At 56.6% G+C, this 776-nt stretch overlaps 1 protein-coding gene across 1 annotated transcript in view; it reads left to right on the forward strand.

Annotated features, from left to right (window-relative positions):
• LOC106813092 (2-oxoglutarate dehydrogenase, mitochondrial-like) overlaps positions 1-776 on the forward strand; it is a 50,888-nt gene that overhangs the window by 43,561 nt on the left and 6,551 nt on the right. Inside the window, 1 exon segment of the mRNA XM_014817147.1 lies at positions 156-322. Coding sequence (XP_014672633.1) covers positions 156-285 — 130 coding nt within the window. The 3' untranslated portion in view covers positions 286-322.

The raw sequence follows: 776 nt of genomic DNA on the forward strand, positions 1-776 counted from the left end.
AGATAGATTGAGAGTATGGTATATAGTTGTACTGTATATTGGGCATAGATTGAGTATGGTATATAGTTGTACTGTATATTAGAGATAGATTGAGTAAACTTTCAGTTCAAAAACATCGTTCTCACGTGAAATTTTTTTTGCGACGCTTTCCACAGCTACGTCGGTCGCTCGCCGGCCGCCGCCACGGCAACGGGAAACAAATACCAGCACAAGACGGAACTGGAGCTGTTGCTAGGCGACGCGATGAGCCTCGAGAACGCGACGGGTGGCGGCAGGCCCGTCTGACTAGCGGCGCCCCCTGCAGGAGCAGCGGCGGTGACAGGTAAACACGACGGTGATGATGTCACGGCGACACGGGTTCATGCGATGCAGCAGCAGCAGCGGCGAGCGGACGGGGAGAACGAGGGTTCCGCGGGGGATGACGCGCGGGACAGCACAGGGGGCGCAGCAGGAGGCGACGCAGCGATGCCAGATAGAGGGCGCCGGTCAGAGTCAGACGGAAGCCGGGGCGGCGATGCGCAGGACGAAGAAACGCGCGGAGTCGCGCCGAGTCCAGCCGTGGGTCTGTGTTTGAGTTCGCTCGCGTGTAAGGCCTTCATGCTGCGATTCAAATATTAGATCTGTGTGTGGCACAAAGTGTGCGCAAAGAGTATGTTCCCCTTTCCCTCCCGGTTTCTCCCCTGGGTCCCCTCCCCTCGGTTTCCTCCCCTCCAGTCTCCTCCCCCCTTTGCCTTAGTACCATGGGTTTTTTTGTTTTGGTTGATAGAATTACATGG

Source organism: Priapulus caudatus, unplaced genomic scaffold (assembly GCF_000485595.1).
Source record: "Priapulus caudatus unplaced genomic scaffold, Priapulus_caudatus-5.0.1 Scaffold725, whole genome shotgun sequence".
Classification (NCBI taxonomy): Eukaryota; Metazoa; Priapulida; class Priapulimorpha; order Priapulimorphida; family Priapulidae; genus Priapulus; species Priapulus caudatus.